Source organism: Myxine glutinosa, chromosome 3 (genome assembly GCF_964187855.1).
Source record: "Myxine glutinosa chromosome 3, kmMyxGlut1.1, whole genome shotgun sequence".
Taxonomy (NCBI): domain Eukaryota; kingdom Metazoa; phylum Chordata; class Myxini; order Myxiniformes; family Myxinidae; genus Myxine; species Myxine glutinosa.
This window is the reverse complement of record NC_136263.1, coordinates 182,817,350-182,836,451: the sequence shown is the minus strand read 5'-3', so window position 1 is coordinate 182,836,451 and position 19,102 is coordinate 182,817,350. Positions and strand designations below refer to the sequence as shown.

The 19,102-nt window shown below is 47.6% G+C and overlaps 1 protein-coding gene across 3 annotated transcripts in view; it reads right to left on the bottom strand.

The window, feature by feature from the left end:
- The window catches only part of LOC144891389 (uncharacterized), a 79,853-nt gene extending 78,233 nt beyond the window's left edge, over positions 1-1,620 (bottom strand). For all 3 annotated transcript variants that reach the window (XR_013622905.1, XR_013622906.1, XM_078774803.1), the window contains exon 1: positions 1,308-1,620. Coding sequence is in view for 1 of the 3 variants with exons in the window: in XM_078774803.1 (XP_078630929.1) it covers positions 1,308-1,315 (8 nt within the window). In the remaining 2 variants the exon portion in view is untranslated. The remainder of the gene's footprint in view (positions 1-1,307) is intronic.
- Positions 1,621-19,102: the final 17,482 nt, after the last annotated feature.

Below are 19,102 nucleotides of genomic sequence, written 5' to 3'. Positions count from 1 at the left end.
GTATATAAATAATTGAGACATGGCTCATTGTAAAGAACTCTCCATGTGGAATAACATATGTTAATGATGATGTCATAAGTGCCTTCATTATGACGTCATAATTCGACAAGTACAAAACTTCATCCGATCAAGATGAATTTTATCTGAGCATCATCTAGGGATAAATTGGTGGAGAAAAAAATTAAGATGACGTCATCGGTCACGTGGTTCGGCCGCCATATTTGTTTTAACACAAAAGCCTTAAAACCACTAAAAGCACGTCCTGGCGAAGGTCTGCAATCTCTGATTGCTCTTCCTTGTTTATAATGCAAATGAAATGGTGGAAATGCATCAAATTTGAGGAAAAGCATTATTTAATGATATATAAACACCTTGTCGTTTTGTACATTGTATTATCACACACGGTCTTGTGTCGGAAACTATAAAATCTATAATCAGGAGAATGTAAGAAAATCAGATATCATGGAGGAGCTGCAATATGATGTGTCGGACAGGTTCCACAGTAATGCTCCACCCACTACCCACGTTACCTTGAAGCATTTGAGAGTCAACTACGAAGTGTGCATGTCGAACAAACCAGGTGGGCAGGTAGATCATCCCTTCCTTAGTCATTAGTGAGCAATCTGGGTTTTAATGACCAATTTGACAGCACATGTGATGATTCTCCTGAAACAAGCTCAGGTCCCTGAAGCTTACGGCTAAGAGTTGAACTCTCAACCTCTGGGATATCGGTCCAGTGTTGTCACCACTAAACCACCGAATACAATTCGTTTTTATCTGCAAGTTGTGCTCAAAGGAGCAGTTCAAACTGCGAAACCATTATGGAAGCCAGGAGTGGTTGTGCTCCAACAGTCAATGTTGAAGTTGAAGAGTCGGTGTTCAACAACATAATCACGAGGATCTCAGGGGTCAAGAAACAAGGACTTGATGGAAATGTAAAGTGTCAGAAGTTGTGTTGTGAGCCTGAACCAAACCACGTTTTCCCAAAGTTTTCCCAATACATGAGGGAGCACGGAGGTAATAAGAAACTTTTCCATCCATCCGAAAGGTTGAAAATTTCTTTTTGTATATTTCATTTTCTCAATTAAGCATCTCCATTTAAAGAGGAAGAGTTTCATGATTGAGGAAGAACGGGCGATTAGTCGTATCCGATTCACCGAAAACTGAACTCCAGCTTGGCCAGAGACAAACAAAGTAAATAACTAGACTAGCCATCTTTAATTAATCGAGAAAATCTCTTTGCCACGACCTGCCTTGCCTCTCACCAACACCCCATTGATTTCCCTCCAGGGATTATGTATACATACCTGGACATTTTCCACAGGACACCGCATGGAGATCTTCACTGTACGGCACATGTCGAGTTTATCCAAACGCAGCACATCAATCATGACCCCAAAGGTTGGCTCTGAGGTTGACACCGCATGAGTTGTTGTTGTTGTTGTGAGTAATCAAACGTATGAGATGATAGTATCACATGCCCAGCCCTCATCCATCACCCATCGTTCCATGCTATTCCTTCTCCATGTTAACAACATTATCGGACGCAGGGAAGAAAAAAAAAAGTTTGCCTCAAAATCTCTGCCAGAGGAGGAGAGCAAAGATTCCGATCCTGCCTGGCTTCTTGCCTGTTCGATGCTCATACCTGGACTCGCAAAAGTGTTTTCAGATGGGAATTCTGGGAATCGGGCCAGCCTTGTGGTTGTCGGGACTTTGGCCAATTGGTGTTCCCACTGCTGAATGAAGGCTCTCTCGTTTCCACTACTTTCCTCTCATTATCACTGCCTTCGTTTAAAGGACATTTATTCAGATTCATTCACTTTGTTTTGTTGATATGATGCGTATTGAAGGGTAAATCAACTAATTTTCACATTAATTCTGGAATCCAAACAGACTCTTTCAAAAACGGAATTAGAATAGGTAACCGCACGACATCGAAACGAAGCTCAAAGTGGAAAAAATGAAACTGCTTCAAGAGAATCAGATCCTCTTTGTCGATATTCTTCATTCAGGTGTGTGAAATTTATGGAGTTTGTCTGAAAAGTTTGAGTTTCTTTGAAATAACTGTTTAGAAGTTGGGTAAATCATATTAATGTGATAAATATACTTTACACATATAAGATAGAAGTTTGTCCTCTTTTCTTTTCCCCACCAGGCTATACGTGGTGTTGGCCTAATGGTTAGGGTGGTGGGCTTGGGATACCGAACGTCCTGAGTTTGAATCCCGTTCAGCTGTTGAATATAATACCTTAATAGCAGGTGGGGTTGACTCAGCCTGTTCATTGTCATCCTTCCGAGGTCAGTGAAATGAGTACCAACTCACTGGGACCTCCCTCAAGGAGGTTGGTGGCAGGATTTGCACTTTGGCTGCTGTAAAAACACCTCATTCCATAGCACACATCATGGACATGGTGTGTGTCGGCATGGCCCTGAGGAGTCGTCCAAGGATGTATATATATATATATATATATATATCGAGTGTATGCTTCAATATAGATTTTTTTTTTTTTCCCCCACCCTTTTCTATTCCCCTTTATTATCCTTTCACTTATATTTCTTTATTTCTCTATCTCTTTATTTCCAACATTCTCTCCCATTCACTTTCTTGCAAATTCGTTCACCTATTTTCTCCCCGGGTGGCAGAATAACGCCAATGGCCCAGCAACAGGGCGACATTATTTGAGACAGAAGTTGCTTAGACAGAGGTTGCTTCGACCACTTCATGCACCCACCCCCAGCGTGACACGGATGCAGCGCGTCAGCAGCCAATGACGAGCAACGAGTGAGGGGAGGGGAGGGGTATAAAAATCCAGAGTAAGGGTGAATTCTCTCTCTCTTCGACGAACGTCTGCATCAGAACAGAAGTCGAGAGCCTGTTCTCTAGCGCTTCAGTACACCAGAATGAAGTTCCATACCTTACTCGACTCACTTTCTCTCCCACCTGGTCTTTTTCATTTACATACACATTTACACGCATTCATTAAATTTTTCGTCAGAACAAACGCTTCTTCGTCTTCACATATACCTCAGTTTGTTTTTCTCCGTGGCTTTGCACACATTCATGTGGCCCCAGCGCATCGTTTCATCACGCTGGACAGATCACAAACCCTCCAGTAGTGCCGTCAGCTAACTCACCACTGGAATGAGTCAGTTTTCGAGCCACACAGGTCATCACACGGGGGTGAACGAGCACCAACCGTGAGGGGGGGGGGGGCGAGCCGAGGCACCGAGGGGTGCAACATTGTCCTCAACAGATGTTGCTCAAGGTGTGCCGGGACGCTTTCAAAAAGTCCCATCTCTTTTCTTGTCAACCTCTACGTTCTCTTCCCCCCCCCAATCCAACCTCTCTGTGTCATTCATCGTGGATCCAGGAACATATTTTGTGTGAAGTGATTATTCATATGTGCTCCAGGGTGGGAATGAATGTGTAAGGGTAAAAGCGAATGTTTCATCTGAGGTAACGATTTCTCCCGCCATTTTCTCTTAATTGCTCATCTTCACATCTTCCCTCCTGTCATTTTACGCTCTTCCATTCTCTTCCAGCCCGTGTAATAAATTCATGAAAATGTTGATACGTGTCCTGATTCACCCTGCTCGTGGTTGGTCCCAGATAGTGTTCCAGGAGTGCAATTGGTCCGAGTCTCTAGTTGTAATGGTAGCCCCTGTCATGCGCCATGCGACATTGATTCGCTCGGTCAAGTAATTAACCTCCGCGCAGTCGCTGGCATGGTTCCCCATCTGCCACGCTTAATTCACCGATATGGAAAACCGTCTCTGGGCATGAAGATCTGGTCCGAGTTAAGAGTTGCAGACGGCATCCGTGGTCTCTTGGAACATATCGCTCTATTGGAGTTATCCAGAGGTGATATCTGTAACAATATATACTGGGAAGTATACCCATCCCCAGTAATGGGAAAAGCAAGCAAAAGCACACATCCATAGTGACAGAAAAAGTTTAGGTTAGTCTTTCAATTTAAATTATTTCAAGGACTTTAAATAGGTTTAATGTGTTGCACTCGTGGTTTCACTGAGAGCTAAAGCTCTGTGCTACTTATACCACCCACTGCAAAATTGGGGTGCACCATCGGTTGGTGGAGGTTGGATTTGTCTAAAAACAGTGTGGAATATCCTGTTTGTGAAATACAATTTGACATCACATTATTCATACCTGTTCTCCCATCATTTCAAAAGTGCATGTTAAGCTTTTCAAACGCAACACGGGAAGCGGATGGTGTAAACGGGAGACAGACGAACGCACAGACACTACGGTTCACAATATATAATAGATGACTTCCCTTCCAAGGAACTTCAACAGAAAGAGATGATTCTGCCCATCAAGCCTGCACAATGGTTGCCAACATGTGACAGTTTTTAATTTGGATACAGAGAGCCGAGGCTCATGGAAGAACTAGAACACTGAACGGATCAGGAATGGGGAGATCAGGATAGATACAGAAGCAGGCTTCTTCCCCCAACCTCCTCCATATTGCCCTCCTTTCTCCTCATCTCTACCCTCCCCATCCTCGCGTCCCCATCTCTACCCCCCCTCTCTCCACTCTTCCCTTTCACCCACCCCCTACCTCCCTCCCTCTCAGCAACCCCTATCTCCCCTCCCCATTCTCCTCTCCTCTCTCCCATATCCTCTCCCCCCCCCCCATCCCCTTTCTTCCCCACCCCTCGAACTATCACTACTACTACTACTACTACTACTACTACTACTACTACTACTACTACTACTACAGGCTAAAGAGTTTAGTGGGGGAGTGTGCGTACTGCTCGGCCACCCTATCAGCCCGGGTCATCTTTCAACCCACAGTTGATAAACAAACTGCAATTCCATGGTGTGTTTATCAGTTTAAAATGTATCTTGTTTGGTAGAATGCATTTCTTCTGGTTGAATTTTTGGCTTTGCCTGAGTGCGAAGCTTTTAAAAACTATGCATGTCACTGAACTACTCCCTTAAACTTTTATGAAATCGTACTAAACTTCCAGTCTGCACCTGCCCCTCCCATGTGTATGTCATAAGGGGTTTTTATTTTTATTTTTGAAAAACAAACATATTTGTGATTTAAAAAAAAAAAAATTTTACTTAAATCTTCAACTTCAATTGCTTATAAAGATGTAATACTGTATCATGAATATTATAAATACATTTGTGTAGAATAAATGTTTGTATTATAATTGGTGGAAATCATGACAACATAGCAACGCAAATACTTATGCTCAGTTAAAACAAGCCTGTCTCCATAGCGACGTGTGGTAAGGTGTTTTGAATTGCACAGTGAGAATTGTTTTGAATTACGTGGAGTTGAGGTAATTTTAATAACACTGTAGTTACATGTCAGTGAGGTGTTTTTAATAACGTGACGGTTACGTGCTTATAATAATGTGGTAGTTATGTAATGGTGAAGTGTTTTTAATAATGTGGCTGTGAGGTGTTTTGAATTGGGTGCTGGTGACATGTTTTGAATTACGTGGTGGTGAGAAGTTTGTAATGATGTGGCGGTGAGGTGTTTTTAATTGCGTGCTGGTGACATGTTTTGAATTACATGGTGTTGAGATGTTTTTAATGATGTGGCGGTGAGGTCAAGTATTTAATAACATGCATTTTGGTATTAATGAAGCTTGTGTCTCTGTAGCGACGTGTGGCAAGGCGACCGTAGCGGGTTAATCCATACGAGTATACATGTGGTTACGTAGAATGGGGGGATCCATAGCCAGACTCTGGTAAGTGTAGTATAGTCCATGCCTCTCGAGTAGTGGTTAGATTGCCATGTAACAGGGACCTGTCATGTTAAGCTGTTTGTTATACATGACGCTGAGGAGGCAGCGTATGTAATTTATAGACCAGTTAGACCTTAATTTGAGAGCGTGAACACCTCATGTGGTAGGCGGGGCTAGTAGACGAGAACTTCTCATGAGAGAGGTACACATCTGTCTGGCCAGTGTGTGTCAGACATGGTGGCATAATGTGCTGTGGAGATGGAAGTGCCATCATGCTTTTGTTTTTGTATTGGCTCCACCCCCATGAGCGGTATGAGCAGAGCGGGGAGGAGAACTCTGCCCAGAAGAAGGGGATTGAGCGAGACCTCGCAAGAGGAAGGAGGGAACAGGAGACCTGGAGACGAGGAAGAAGAAGAGACCTGAGATGTGCAGAGCCAGAGATCACATTAGCCTAGTGTGGAAGTACAAGGAAAACTGATCTCGACGTTTTTGGAGAGGAATAATTGTTTCTTAGTTTCTTTGGATTGATCCAAACTGGAATCACCCTGTGTTTGTGAAGCATGGAGGAAGAGAACGGAGAGCAGACCAGGAGATGATCGCAAAATGGACAAAGTTGTCCACAAGGCCGGGTTGAAGAGGCGGATCGTCGCTGGCATTCCACTCCAAACACCATCTTCATTGTGTTTGTCTTGGCTCTTGGGAGCTATTCGTCTCGCACCTGGACCCGGAGCCATCTATTTTGAGTCCGACGTTCACCCTGCACATCAGATAAGGGAAGTCTTGCCTATAATTTTTTTGTTGCATGAGTGTGATCAGTGGCACCGAGTAGGTTCGGAATTGTTTCATTTCCAATCATTGTACATAAGTTTGAAAACTTCCACTTACCTTGTTGTGTCCACTTGGTTCATTCCATTTTGGTTTATAGCGTCTTAACATGGCGTTTTTCCAAGGCGACTTTTAATAACAGAAGTAACTAGAACGGCACTCAGTAAAGAGCATACATCCGCCAGGTGAACAGTTTATGTTTTGTATCCTGGAGTAGACCAGAAAATCACAATACAGAATCACATTTCATAAAAATCATCCGTCCACAACTTTTTGATATATTCTGCTTTGTATCACTTTTGGGCTGATCCTCCAATGGCGAAGAATCATTTAAAAAATTATACTAGCTGGATCCGGATCCGGATCTTCACCAAAATTGAATCGATTCTTCCTTGTCACACACACAACCTGTCCACCAAGTTTCGTCCAAATCCATCCGTAACGTTTTGAGACATCCTGCTGTATGTAAGATTTAGCCCCATCTCTCAATGGTGAAGAATCACTTGAAAATTAAATTAATATCATATCCGAATCCATATTCAGATCTTCACTAAAATCGAATCGAATCGTCCTTGTCAGACACCTAACCGGTCGACCAAGTTTCGTCCGAATCCGTCCGCATCCCTTTGAGATATCTTGTTCGCAAACAGACGAACAAACAAACAGACAGGGGTGAAAACATAGTCTCCATCCACCTTTGGTATCGGAGGTAATAACAACACTATTCATAATAGCATAATTTAATATTATTACAAAAAAAAAGTACTACAAATAATATATCCTCCCCAAGAGGTTTTTCCTCCTTGAACAAATGCCGTGTTAATGTGAATAAATAGCTTATCATGGCGTTTTGTGGGAGCATCCCCACGGGAAGTAAAATATTATAAACCACAAACACGTATGATTACCTTTTTATACAGTGGCTACTGCTGTTTAACACTAAACTGAAAGAAATTTGGAGGAATGCCGACATCCGTGACGCAATCTATGCTTATCACGTCGAGGAACGGACCTGAGTGTAGATCTACTGTAATCTATATACCCCACAGAGGTTAATAACATGACCATGCTGCTTCCATTGGGAGTGAGTGTACTAGTGACTTTAAATGAGGAAAAAACAAATTTTCTTTCAAACCAAACCGATGTTTAATAAAGGTGTTTTATGAAAGAAAAAAATATTGAAACAAATAAAATAGGTCGCCTTTACTTTTGGGATAACTTTCATGAAACTCTGCGAGCACCTTTATCCTCTTACTTTGACTCCACTGTGTAATGTGTTGTTTGAAATGAAAACATGGTGTAACGCTTTAAATATTTTCAAGCCATCCAAACAAAATACAGTCAATCTCATCCTGTCACTGCAGTCATTCAAAGTCTCGCGTTGGCAAACCATCCATGCAATTGTTTAATATCATTTTCAATATGAACTTTTGTTCAGGATAAAAAAATTGATTTGCACTTTGGCTCCTCTTTCAGATATAAAATGAGCTTACACAGAAGAAAAGTAATTAATGCTAGTAAAGCTCTATTTGGGAGTAACTTGTCCGACAGGGTGGTACATGGGTAGTGTGTGTTACCCTTAAGCTGTCTAGTCTGGGTTTGATTCCAGACCCGACTATAAACTGTCCTATTAATCAGGTTCACTATGTTTTTTCGTTCAAAATCATGGTACATTAGCAAACCTATACATTTTTGGAAACGTTATTACATGGAAAATCTGAAAATCAATGTTTACATTTGCCAATTCCGACCAATTCGATTCGACCATTCGACCAATTCCATTCGACCAATTCGACCATTCGATCGATTCGATTCGATTCATCGAATTAGATTCGATCGACCATTCGACCAATTCGATTTGCCAATCAATTTGACCGACCTTTGCTTGTGTGGAACGGACTGTGAAAACGATGCGGACTATATTGTCGGATACGGCACACAGGACAGTGATGACGAACTCTAAATGGCATATTCTGTAATCGTGTATGTTTGATGCCATTGACTGCCTGTGTATATTTTGTCATTGACTGCCTGTGTAGATGTGAAGTTATACTGACTGCATGTGTATATATGATTTTGCTGACTGCCTGTGTATGTTTGGTGATATGAATTATTGTGACACATTTTGATGTTATTAACTGCCTGTACAAAATGATAACATGTATTTGATTATGCAACTTATCGCGAATATAAAGACAGTATTTTGCAATTCAAAACCTTTGATTCGTGTCTTACCATTCCCCATAGCACTAATTTGATACTATCATTGGATTCCTTGTCCCTGAAAATATGGGTTTAGTATATTTTTAAAAGTTTTTAGGGTAATTAGAGGCAGAAATAGAACAAAATATTGTTGCGGATATGGGATTTGCATCCATCCATATCCGCTTGTAAATATTCCCCTATTTCCTCAATACTTCCCAACTATCCCCAATCCCCCATTCCCTAGTCCCATTTTCTGTAAACAACACTCTGTAGACCCGACCTCCCCCTATTTCCCCCATTAAATGTCGTGCCCAGGTTCACCGCATCTCATGTAAGACAACTATAGGACATCTTGCTAGTTATTCTTAGTCTATGTCAGTGAAGGACTCGTTTCCATTAATTCTGACCCTTCGTTGCACCAGAATGTGATTGTATGGCACCGTTAGGAAGTTTAGGACCTCCCGATACCTCCACGCAGCTCTTCCTCACGGTTCAGCAACAACAACAACAACAACAACAACAGCAACGGCAGCGGCGGGCGCGGGAAGTGCGCGTCCTCACTCCGGCTTGGTTGGTAGGGGGTGTTGGGAGGGCACCAGGCCTTCCCAGCGAGCCGCCATCGAACATGTGCTCGACGGGGTTACCAAATAGGGGCTCCCTGTCAGCTCCTTGTCAAGGGCGGAGCCCGGTAACCCCCGCACCCAATGGAAGCGGCGGACCGGCCCCAGTGGGGCGGAGCCAACCAGCTGAGGGCGTGTCACTCCCCGCTGAGCATGCGCAGGGGAGAGGGAGGTGACGTCAGATGCGCGCTGAGCTTGGAGCAAGCAAGACCACCTCCGAGTGCTGTGAGGCCTCCCCGCATCTTCTGGACTGGACCGTGCTTTATCCTGTCCCCGAGCCAAGGTGCACCTTGTGCCATCGAACTACCTGTCCCTCCCTGCCATCAATCCCTGTGTAAGTCAGCCTTGTTCCGTTTGTCTGTGGTCTGTCCGGGATTAGATAAGATTGTATTTAAGTGCCCATCTCTTCTGTGTCTTTTACCTCACTCTGCCGTGTAATCTACCCCCTTTTCTCCACCACTGTAATTATACCCTCCTCCAGAGGTCTTGAGAACTGTACCCCTTGCGTCATTTCCTCTTTCCCAGTCGTCGTGTCCTTTATATCATTGATTTGGCATAGCGTGATTTGGTCAACGTCTGGGTGAATCGGGTGAGTTGGGGAAGAATCGGGGGAACTGTTAGGTCGCCGCAATACCACCGCCCGGTAAATAACATCTAAACCGCGTCCGTAACAATTGGTGTCTGGGAGTGAGATACGGACCCGAAGCGCGCTTAACGCGCTCAAAATTATAAGTCGCCGAAATTTGATTTTGTTTTACAAAAAACCCGAATTTTGAAAGTCGCGCTATGAGAGATCAAGACGGCTGGGTTCCGGTAGAGGAGAGTGAGGCAGGGTCGATCCAGGACCAAATTGAGGGACATGAGGAGAGCGAAGCAGTGAGGGCGGCAGGTTCGCAAAATGGCGTCCTCGCGCACGAGGTTACGGGCGCGCAAAATGGCGCCTCGCACATGGCTACGGCGACTGCGCCCGCGACCGTAGCAGCGCCGCTGGTGGATTCGAACCTTTTTTTCCTGCAAATGAGGGCCCTTATGGGACAAATGGGAGACCAAATTGGAGGTTTGAAAAACAGTATAGAGGCTCAGAGTGAGCAAATGGGGGTAATGGGGTCCAATAGCGAGAAATTGAGGGAGGACATGGGGGCCAATAGCCAACGGTTAGAACAAAGGATGGGGTCCAATAGCGAGAAATTGAGGGACATGGGGGCCCAGATCGGAGGGTTAGGGAGTAGAATAGAGGGATTAGGAAACAAATTTGAGGGATTAGACAATAGATTAGGGGAAATACAGGAGGGGTTAACGGGGGTAGAAAACAGAATGGCCGCTCAAGAGAATCAAATGGAAGGGATGAAGAAGGGGTTAGAGGGGTTAGAAAACAGTATGGAAGGCAAATTGAGGGACATGAGGGACCAAGCGGAAAGGGAAGTTAAAAAAATGGGGCAGCAGATAGAGGGGGTCAGAATGGGGGTAGAAACTAAATTGGATGCTCACAGGGAGGAAATGGAGCAGATGAGGGTGGCATCTGGGCAGGAGATGCAAGTGATGGGAGAGGAGATCAGAAGAGGTGTGAGTGAGGAGGTCGGAGGAGTGCGCGAGGAGGTGAGGCACTGTGAGGAGCGCATGGAGAAGGAGGTGAGAAAGGGGAATGTAAAATTGCAAGGTGCTATAGAGGAGTTGACGCTGGGAGTAGAACAACTGACAGTGGGACAAAAGGATTTGGGGGACCAGGTAAAGAGGAACACAGCGGTAATAGAGGGTTTAAAATCGACACAGAAGGAGATGAAAAAGGACGTAGGGGTAATTAAAAAAGAGTGTCAGACGGTACATGAGGACCTGACGAGGAAAATGAACAAGGTGGTAGAGGTGATGGAGGTTAAAGAGCGGGAGGTGTGGGAGCACATAGAAAAAAATAAGGTGGAGTTAGAGGAAGAACTTAAGGGGGCGCACGAGGAGATGAAGGAGGTGAAGCAGAAATTAGAAGAAGTGGAAGAAGGGGTGAGCGAAATTAAGAAGCGACGGAGAGAGGATAAGAAAGAGATAAAGGAGGAAGTAAAAGAATTGGTCCAAAGTCTGTGTTCGGATCGTGATGATGTGCTCATTAACCGGATGAGGGATTCGCAGGTGATGGAGGAGAAGCGAAGAGAAAGAGGACCCGGTGTAAGTGGTGACCAATATGGTCGTGCGTATGATGCGCCAGGTGATTTAATAAGCTTGGGGGTCGAGATGGACCCGGATGTTCGTGAGAGGCCAAGAGTGAGGTGTATGGCTGGTCCGGAGGGTATGGAACGAGGGTGCGAGCGAGAGGGTCCGGTGATGGGAGAGGTGCGAGGTGTGAGTGAGCAAGGTTGTGGTGGTATGGAATGGGTAGCGGGTTGCGGAAGCGTGACCCATGCATCGACACCAACAGGGGTAGTTTTTAGAGGGACAGGGGAGGCACGGGAGCCCCTTGGGGGTAATGTACTGTGGGGGCCCGGCCGGTTCGGCCCCGCGCTGACCCGCAAGGGGCGACGCACGGGGTCCGGCAGGCGGTCAACGACTCGCATATGAGGTGATCCCACAAGGTCCCACTCGCGCCGTATGACGGCAAGAGTGATCTACGCGCGTACCTGGCGCAGTTTGACTGTGTGTGTAAGGGCAACGGTTGGGGTGAGGACGAAGGTGGAGTACACCTGGTGGCCGCATTGCGCGGCGCGGCGGCGGAGGTGCTGACGGCATTACCACCGGGTGCTCTCACCCTGCCAGCCCTCCGCGACGCCCTAATTAATCGATTCAGCATTGAACAGCAGAGCGAGCTTGTTAAAGCTCAGCTCGCGCTGCGAAAACGCAAGCCCCAGGAAGCCATCGGGGAACTTGCCCACGACATTCGCCGCGCAGTGGGGATCGCACATGCTAACATGGCAGCGGATTCCCGGGAAAGCCTGGCGCTGGACCATTTTATCCAGGCCCTCCCGGATGTTGAGCTCCGGCAACAGCTCGCCATGTGGCGCCCGCAGACTCTGAGCCAGGTGGCTGACGCTGCAGCCCGTTGGGAAGCAGCGAGGCCCCTGGCCCGGGGGAGCGAGCGTCACGCAATGGCGGTCCGCCAGGTGGGACCCCCGATGGAGGGCGGACCCCTTAGGGGGCCCGCCCCCGACGTGAGTCCTGACCTGGCGGGCATGGTCCGGAGGCTGGTGGACCAGCGCCTGGCGGGACCTGGACCATGGCAGGTGGCCCCGGAGGTGGCCCGCGGTGGACCATGAGCGGGTAATCCAATTCGGACCTTCAGGGGGGGAAATTTGCAATTCCGGAGACAAGCACCTTATCAGGTGAGGTGCTATACTTGCAACCGTCTGGGTCACCTGGCGCGGCACTGTCGAGCCACGCGCCGGGATGATCCCCGGCGGTTGAGGTCCTCAACTCCGCCCAGGGGGGAGCAGGTTAGCCGACCACAGACACCCCCCCGCCAGACCCCGGGAAACTAGAAGGTGTCGGGCACGTAGGGCGGTGTTCGGCAGAAGAGGATGGAGGAGAGCCCTCATTGACGCGACAGGTCATTTATTGTGGCCAAATTGGAACCGGTAGCCTGACAATCAGATGCAAAATTGCCGGCGTGGGGGTAGACGCCGTAGTGGACACAGGAGCTAGCGCCACGATCATCAGCCCTGTGGTCCTTGATTCGAGCGCAGGTGGCTGGGATAAGATCCAGCGCCTGCAAAATTATAGTTTGCAACTTGCTACCGGGGTAACGGCCCCGATCATAGGGCGTGGTTCTGTGACCCTCAAGTTAGGGTCGGTAAGGAGGGAGATAGATGTTTGGGTGGCGGAGGTGTGCGACCCATGTTTAATAGGGTTGGATTTGTTGACTGCCAGCGGTTGTAAAATCGACTTGTGCCGGGGGATCCTGCAGGTGGGAGTAGAAGAGCTGCCGTTAGGGGGAGTGAGCACGGCCGAGAGAGCGGAGCTGGAGGCTTCCGAGGCCGTGACCATTCCTCCAAGGGCCGAGGCGATAGTGCCGGCCCGATGGGCAGCTCGCCCAACATGGCAGGAGTCCTGCGGCCTGGTCGAACCGGTGGCAGCGCAGTCCATACCGGGTTTAATCGTGGGCCGCACCCTTGTAAAAACGGACAGACCGGTAGTGGCCGTCCGAGTAATAAATATAAGTACAGAACCACGCACTATAGTAAGGGGCACGAGGGTAGCTGGCTGCACCCCAGTTGAGGAAGTCGTGACAGTGAGGGGCGAGAACGTCCAGCCGAGCCGGCCCCAGGGGGAGCCTTCAATAAGAAGTAGGAATTGGCCCGATCCCATTTGCGAGATGGTAAATCGTAGTAGCGTAGAGTTGGGAGGTACCCAGAGGGAGGCCTTACACAAACTGGTTGGGTCCCATTTGGACCTCTTCTCCCTGTCCACCGAGGATATTGGACGTACGGGCCTGGTGAAACATCAGATCCACACCGGTGAGGCCCGGCCTATTCGTCAGGCCGCCCGACGGCTCCCTTGGAGCAAGAGGGCGGAAGCTGACGAGCAGGTTGAAAAAATGCTCGACGCAGGCGTGATCGAGCCCTCGGGAAGTCCTTGGATGTCACCTGTTGTGCTGGTCAAAAAGAAGGATGGGACCACGCGGTTCTGCGTGGACTATCGCCAGCTAAACAACGTGACACTCAAGGACTCATATCCCCTGCCAAGGATTGATGACACCCTCGATGCCGTTGCGGGCTCAAATTGGTTCTCAACTTTGGACCTCAAGAGTGGGTATTGGCAGGTGGAGATGGATAGGGCAGGGAAGGAGAAAACGGCATTTTCCACAGGTAAGGGACTGTATCAGTTTACTGTGATGCCGTTTGGTTTGTGTAACGCCCCCACCACCTTTGAAAGATTGATGGAACATGTACTAGGCGGCATGCCATGGCAATCATGCCTGGTGTACCTGGATGACGTCCTAGTACATGCCAAAACGTTCCCCCAGGCAGTAGCTAATTTGGACCAGGTGTTTAGGTGCCTCAGACAGGCAGGGTTGAAACTGAGCCCCAGTAAGTGCACCTTGTTTGCCAAGGAGGTGGCCTATTTAGGCCACGTCATCGGTTGCGAGGGGGTAAAAACGGACCCAGACAAAATTAAAGCGGTAGAGGAGTGGCCCGCACCACGTACCATCAAAGAGGTGCGGGGATTTTTGGGACTCTGCTCCTACTACCGGCGCTTCGTGGCGAAATTTGCGGAGTTGGCTCGGCCCCTTCACCGCCTTACGGAGAAGGGGACGAGATTTAATTGGACAAGGGAGTGCCACGAGGCCTTCCAAAAATTGAAGGGGTGTCTAACATCCGCACCCCTTCTTGCTTACCCCACTAGCAACGGGGCATTTACCCTGGACACGGATGCGAGCCAGGAAGGATTGGGCGCAGTTTTGTCTCAGACACAGGAGGGCGTGGAGAGAGTGATTGGTTACTATAGTCGGGCCTTAAGTAGGCCCGAGCGAAATTATTGTGTCACTCGCAAAGAGTTATTGGCTATGCTGGCTGCCATGAACCATTTCCACCCGTACTTGTACGGGCGGAAATTATTGGTTAGAACTGACCATTCCTCCTTGCAATGGCTCCTTCAGTTCAAGGAACCGGAGGGCCAAATTGCAAGGTGGTTGGAAAAGTTGCAGCAGTACGATTTTGATGTGGCCCATAGGGCCGGGAAGGCCCATGGTAATGCGGACGCACTCTCTCGGCGTCCTTGTCTGGGGGAAAACTGCAAATTTTGTGCGAGACACGAGGAGAGGGAACAATTGGGCGATTCGGACCCGACCCTCGTTGTCCGTGCAACCCGGGCAAGAGGGCCTTCCCCAGTTAGTTAGGTTAGGGTGGGGAGCAGGTGAGCTCGGTAGGCAACAACAGTGGTGGAGGTGTGCAGGTGGGCGGACCAGCTGGGAGCGTCACACGACCCAGCCACCGAAATTGTGCGGGGGCACCGAGTGTTGAATCGGGGAGTGAGACCCAAATTGATGGTGTGCACCACAGATGGTCAATGGGATTTTGGTTCTTCGAACCACATAGAGTAATGAGGGCCAATGGTTGGGCAGGAGAAAGACCCCGGGTAATGTAAAGTTGTTAAAGTCATTTAGGAAATAGTTAGGATTGATGAACCTGTCGCACCATACGCAGCCACTTACCTGAGGTGATGCTGATGACTCCACACCTGTGTTTTCTTTGTTTTGTGTTGCAGGAAATGAGAATTGCTGTTTGGATTTGTGAGACGCATCACGACGTGGATAAGACATTGGGGTGATTCCATCTCTCCCTCCTTAGGAGGGACTGATGATGAATTGGTGATGGCAGATTTTGATGTTGAGTTGGAGATGGCAGATTTTTATGTTGAGTTGGAGATGGCAGATTTTGATGTTGAGTTGGAAATGGCAAATTTGATTGGTTAGGAGGGAGAGAAGACGAATTTGGTTTATGGGAGGAACGGGGAAGACAGTAGGGACGTTTGTTGATGTGTAAAGTAGATGTTTATGGGTAGTGTTGTGTTTTGTGGATACAGTAAGGGGTAAGGGAGGGGCAATGTAGGTTACCTGGTGGGGGGGGAGGGGGCGTACGGTAGGAACGTACCTGTCTCACCTGGTTCCCATGTGCCCCCAGTGTGCATTACCTTGTATTGCGTGCACTTTTGCGCCCTTACCACCTTACTCACTTGTCTTATTTTGTCTCCCACCTCCGAGGATCTGGCTTTGGGGCAGAGAGAGAGGAGAGAGAGGTGCTGGCTCCGCAGTTGTGGGCCTGTACTTCCGCTGCTTGCTGCCTGGATCGATACACCATATGGACCGCAGTTTTTGTGGCCCCCCACAATGGACCGCAGTTCTTTTGCGGTCAAGCACCACCCGTGGATGGACCTCTGGGTCAACGTGGCACCTATGCCATACAGGTGAACCACTTTTAGTTGGCCCCCTGATGGCCACAATTAAGAAATGGACGCGGTTGGCGCCTTTCTTTATTTCTAAAGAAGCCAGAAGGCCAAGTGCACTCCATGAAGGCAAGACCAGCGGCAGAACATCGGCCGGCTGCGACACCACCGGTGACCATGGACACTTAATTGTGCATTGTTATTGAACACTTTATTGGTGCACCGGATGGTGCTGACTGTGCATATGGGGTGGTGCTTTTGGTGCTTGGACGGGGTGCTCTGCACATTATTAAAGGCCGTAGGGCCACAGGGCACTCGTGGGTTGGTGTATCGATGCTGGCATGCGTGCTCTCCCTATGCATAACATCTGCATGTGTTCCTCAAAGAACAGGTCCTGGATCGTAGTGTAAATATCAGTGTTGTATAAATAATGCTCCCTACCGGCTGTATGTTTAGTTTGAGGATGCTTTCCGCGAATCGGTTATCCTGTGGGTGTGTTTCTGTTAGGAGAAGGGTGCAACGTCGCAGGGGGACATATTTACTCATTTGTGAACATCTGTAAAACTGTCGCACTCAGGGTTGAGTTAATAGTAGAGGGAACTACATCTGAGTGCCACACTAAAGTAGGTAAAAATTTATCGGGTCGGGACGCCCCGAGGTAGAGAAGGGTGCAATGTTGCGGATATGGGATTTGCATCCATCCATATCCGCTTGTAAATATTCCCCTATTTCCTCAATACTTCCCAACTATCCCCAATCCCCCATTCCCTAGTCCCATTTTCTGTAAACAACACTCTGTAGACCCGACCTCCCCCTATTTCCCCCATTAAATGTCGTGCCCAGGTTCACCGCATCTCATGTAAGACAACTATAGGACATCTTGCTAGTTATTCTTAGTCTATGTCAGTTAAGGACTCGTTTCCATTAATTCTGACCCTTCGTTGCACCAGAATGTGATTGTATGGCACCGTTAGGAAGTTTAGGACCTCCCGATACCTCCACGCAGCTCTTCCTCACGGTTCAGCAACAACAACAACAACAGCAACGGCAGCGGCGGGCGCGGGAAGTGCGCGTCCTCACTCCGGCTTGGTTGGTAGGGGGTGTTGGGAGGGCACCAGGCCTTCCCAGCGAGCCGCCATCGAACATGTGCTCGACGGGGTTACCAAATAGGGGCTCCCTGTCAGCTCCTCGTCAAGGGCGGAGCCCGGTAACCCCCGCACCCAATGGAAGCGGCGGACCGGCCCCAGTGGGGCGGAGCCAACCAGCCGAGGGCATGTCACTCCCCGCTGAGCATGCGCAGGGGAGAGGGAGGTGACGTCAGATGCGCGCTGAGCTTGGAGCAAGCAAGACCACCTCCGAGCGCTGTGAGGCCTCCCCGCATCTTCTGGACTGGACCGTGCTTTATCCTGTCCCCGAGCCAAGGTGCACCTTGTGCCATCGAACTACCTGTCCCTCCCTGCCATCAATCCCTGTGTAAGTCAGCCTTGTTCCGTTTGTCTGTGGTCTGTCCGGGATTAGATAAGATTGTATTTAAGTGCCCATCTCTTCTGTGTCTTTTACCTCACTCTGCCGTGTAATCTACCCCCTTTTCTCCACCACTGTAATTATACCCTCCTCCGGAGGTCTTGAGAACTGTACCCCTTGCGTCGTTTCCTCTTTCCCAGTCGTCGTGTCCTTTATATCATTGATTTGGCATAGCGCGATTTGGTCAATGTCTGGGTGAATCGGGTGAGTTGGGGAAGAATCGGGGGAACTGTTAGGTCGCGGCAATACCACCGCTCGGTAAATAACATCTAAACCGCGTCCGTAACAATATGTATTTTACAGTGGCCATTTTGAAAATCCAAAATGGCCGCTATACAGGTATCTCTCCAAATGTAAACATTGATTTTTAATTTCCTTATGCTATAACCTTTCCAAAAATGTATAGGTTTGCTAATCTACCGTGATTTTGAACGAAATATAATTTATTGACATAGTGAACCTGACTATATGCAGGATGTTGCGTTACAAAGTGCTCCGTCCCTCAGATGGACGTGAAGCTGGGTGTTCTGAATGCCAGGAACAGTTTTAAAACGTTGAGCATCTTTCTCATGGTGTGTTTCACAAAGGATAGGTGAGTTATCGCCTGCACTATTAGTCTAGGGCGATTAGTAATTTCGTGTTTTTTGTTTGTTAAAATTGATTTAGCAATGGATTCTGCTTCAGAATATTATAGAGATGTAAAAAAAATAGGGTTCCATTTTTTCTTTTACGTCTAATAGGTAGTAATTCGAAGAAATCCAAGATGGCCGCCATAAAATTTGGAAAATACACTTTTGTGCATATCTTTGTATCTACATATCATATAAACATGAATAATATGTCCTTTTATATGTTTTCAGACCCAAGGAAGCCATATCTGCCGTTGTTTTTACAGAAAAATGCAAGGAAATTAAAATAGTGGGCAATATACCAGCCAAAATGGAGACGGCCGTCGTGAAATCGGATCGTATAATTTCCCAATTAGAATCGATTCAATAAACAATCTTCACTGATAACATTTATTTTGAATACACACACACGCACACGCACACACACACACACACACACGCACACACATACACACACACCTAAACATAAACGATGAATGAACATAAACGATCACATAAACGAATGCCTCATTCATCCTCATCCATATCTATCACACGCGGTTCATTGATGTTTGCTTTGTTGTTACAACTGTAACCCACACACCCACAAACTTCAGTACAAGGAATATTGTTATTGCGACAGCTACATCTTCCCATACACCCTTTCTTGCACCCACAGTTCACGAGATTCATTATTGCTTCTGGGGCTGGAGGATTCAGGCATCGACTTGGGGC